General features: G+C 41.1%; 1 protein-coding gene across 1 annotated transcript; it reads right to left on the bottom strand.

Moving 5' to 3' along the window:
* Positions 1 to 1,903: 1,903 nt before the first annotated feature.
* LOC148195500 (uncharacterized) lies at positions 1,904 to 3,274 on the bottom strand. Its single transcript, XM_088093812.1, has 2 exons — positions 2,619 to 3,274; positions 1,904 to 2,416 (listed from the first exon to the last, which is right to left on the bottom strand). The coding sequence occupies exons 1-2, from the start codon at positions 3,105 to 3,107 to the stop codon at positions 2,360 to 2,362; spliced, it is 546 nt and encodes a 181-aa protein (XP_087949938.1). The 5' UTR covers positions 3,108 to 3,274; the 3' UTR covers positions 1,904 to 2,359.

The raw sequence follows: 3,274 nt of genomic DNA, 5'->3' as shown, positions 1-3,274 counted from the left end.
TTGAACATCTTCTGATATTTACAGAGGAAATTGATAATTAATTGGTTTCCATAAACTAAAGAAACTATCTAAGAAAGATAGACGCAGAGTCAGAGACATTGATGTCTTGAATCAGGAATCACATTCATGTGCTTCTGGTTTTTCCTATCTATTCATAACATAAAGCATCCTCACCTACTTATAAACAGAAAAAAAAATGTTATTATTTTACAACAATAAAATAGAAGTAAAAAGTTATAACACCTCCACAGCCTTGATCCTCAAAATATCGAAACGGAAAACAATAATAAAAAGAAGGCTTAATTACTTACTTAGTTCCCATGTTAAGAGGTGAATTGTTGTTTAGTACCCGGTTTTAAAAGTGTAGACATTAGGTCCCAAAGTTGTGAAAATTGTATCAATTGAGTCCCTTCCGTTAAGTGGATAATAACGGAGTTAACTTTCGTCTCACGTGACAAAGGAATCTGCGTTTTTTATTCTCTCTCTTCTGCCTTTTCCTGAAATCTCTCCAACTTTTTCTCTCTTTTCCTTTACCTTTGACCCCAATGCGTTTTTTATTCTCTCTTTTTAACTAATCGTTCTGATATTTCACAGCCTTCGTTGTGGATCTGGATGAAATCCCAGCCTAGTAGCAAGCTCTTGGTCCCACAAGCAAGGTGGTGGTGGTAGGAGAGGAGGCACTGTTGGTGGTGGCGGCGCTGCCACCGGAAATTCTCTGACAGGAAGGGCATATTGTAAGGGTTGGCACTGGAAGCTGCATAAAAAGGGGTCCCTGCAATGCTGTTTTCATCGATTTAAGCTCTTCCAACTCTTTTTGCAGCATCTTGTTCTCTTCTGTTAGACTTTCACAGCATTTTTTCAGTATCTCACAGTTCACTTCCGTTTGCTTCAGTATCTCACAGTTCACTTCCGTTCACTTCCGTTTGCTTCTCTACCTCTAACTCAATTTCTTCTCCGGCCAACTCATCTCGCTCTCTCTTGATGATGCTTGATGAGTTGAGAAACGAAGACACTGCACTCGGAGGAGAAGCACGACGGTGAAAATCAAAACATTCATCGGAATCCTTCCTTTTCTGACTTTGTCTTTGTCTTTGCCTTCGTTCATGGCTCTTCATGCATGTTTCTTGTGACTGATCTTGGAGGCCAAGACCAAGACCTAGTTGAAGGTTAGAGGTACCTAAGACCATGATATTCTGAGAAAGATCTAATGAACAGAGTTCAATTGATGCAGTAATCTTATGAACAGTCTACAGCAATGCGCAAAGAGGAGTGAGAGGTAGAAGATGAAAGAATGGAGAGAGCGAGAGAGATGTGGAATGGTCCAAAGAGAACAATTTATAGTGGAGAGGGTTTTTGGTGGGGACCCTTTTATTATTGTTCATCAAGAAACAAATGAAATAATTAATGCATTAAAGGAAAATACAAAGTCTTAAATTACTAATATTGCCTATGATAGAAAGTTTTTATGGAAAGCAATAATAAAAAAGCATCCAAAACAAACTAAAGTATACTTATTTTTTACTAAGCTTATTTTTATCTTTTGTAAAAGGATTTTTTTTTAATTATTTTTAAGAGATATTTTTAATAAAAATATATTTTGAGCTGTCTGTATTTAAAATTTTTGTTATTTCCATAGGCACTTTATAATAAATTGCAAAGCCGTGTCATAAGGATCATATGCTTTTCTATTTGCTGAAATCGAAATGCGTAAGTGCATTTTTATTGTACTTATGTTAGGCGTGCTCAAGAGCTTGCTGGGATTTCATCCAGATCCACAACGAAGGCTGTGAAATACCTGAACGTTAATTAAAAAGAGAGAGAATAAAAAACGCATTGGAGTCAAAGGTAAAGGAAAAGAGAGAAAAAGTTGGAGAGATTTCAGGAAAAGGCAGAAGAGAGAGAATAAAAAAAGCAGATTCCTTTGCCACTTGAGACGAAAGTTAACTCCGTTATTATCCACTTAACGGAAGGGACTCAATTGATACAATTTTCACAACTTTGGGACCTAATGTCTACACTTTTAAAACCGGATACTAAACAGCAATTCACCTCTTAACATGGGGACTAAGTAGGTAATTAAGCCTAAAAAGAAAAAGAAAAAGTTTCATACACTTGAGAGTCATTATCAAAAACTTGAGTGCTGTTAGAGGAAGTTAATAATCAAAGACTCCATAAATAATGTCCAATGGTACGGCCCCGAAGATCACGCGGCTGAGATTCCCCGTGTCTCTTCAGATCAAACGTCTTCAGAGGCTCTATCATCATCACCGCAACCGTAGGGAGCCACCATCCCACCACTCCGTCGCTCAACGGCAAGACCGTCATCTTCGCCGCCGGTTCGCCGCCGCAACTGAACCAACTAACCTCCTCTCTCTACTTCGCTCAGTTGACAACCCCAATTGTTCGAATCCGAACACTGAAAAAAAAATCAATAAATTTATCTTATGTAAAAAGAAATTCCTTTTATTTGTTATCGCTGAGCAGGAGGAGAAATTAACAAATAAAGAAATAATTTGGCTCGGATTATGTGACTTACAATTTACATGTTAGATTATAAAATCCGTATATTTAGATTATGGATCTTAACGCACAAATTGAGGCATTAGTTTAATGCAAACCTCGAAATCATTATCCTCACGACGTCGTTTCAATGTGGTCGAAACATCCTCGTAGGCGTTGTTGCACCGGCTAACCGACTCTTCGCTGCTGGAAGAGCTCGGAGCAGGTGGCGGAGGCGCGGAGGACCAAGGGACAACCTGGTTTTCTCCGTCTTCGTCGGCGGCGACTTCGTCGTCGGTCTCATCATCGTCGTCGTAGTCATCTTCGTCTGTGTCTACGTCGTCGTCATTGCCTCCTTGACTCTCCTGACCTTGTTCGGCGGTTCCACCGGCGCACCTCTCGCAGAGGGAGACGGTGTTGCCGAGGGCGGCGCCGGAGGCCTTCCAGGGCGTGGGTGACTGGCAGGTGTGGCAGAGGAGCGTGCGCGTGTGTCTGGCGACGAGGAAGTTGGCACCGTGGACCTTGGCGTCGCAGTCCCAGCATAAGCTGGCCTGGTCAGACTCGCAGAAGGTCCGAGCCGGAACCTTGCAGAGCTCGCAGTTCTTCATCTCTAAACCTATGAGTTATGATCCACACTCTTCTTCAGCTTTTCCTCTCTCTCTCTCTCTCTCGTTCCACTTTGCTTTTCTTTTTCCTAAATTTCCTCTCTTTAGTCTCTCTCTCTTCTGCTGGTACGATATGGTTGAATGGGCGTGAGAAGGAAGAGAAGAGGAAA

The sequence above is a fragment of the Vigna umbellata genome, chromosome 7 (assembly GCF_029865625.1).
Source record: "Vigna umbellata cultivar VRB3 chromosome 7, Vumbellata_1.0, whole genome shotgun sequence".
Taxonomy (NCBI): Eukaryota; Viridiplantae; Streptophyta; class Magnoliopsida; order Fabales; family Fabaceae; genus Vigna; species Vigna umbellata.
Note: the sequence above shows the minus strand (reverse complement) of the source record. Positions and strands in the feature narration are given on the sequence as shown.

Excerpts from the sequence above, each read along its gene's own strand:
- LOC148195500 (XM_088093812.1), bottom strand. The coding sequence starts at position 3,107 with ATGAAGAACTGCGAGCTCTGCAAGGTTCCGGCTCGGACCTTCTGCGAG. Across the intron at positions 2,417-2,618 it reads GTGAGGATAATGATTTCGAG|TGTTCGGATTCGAACAATTG; the intron begins GTTTGCATTAAA and ends TTTTTTTTTCAG.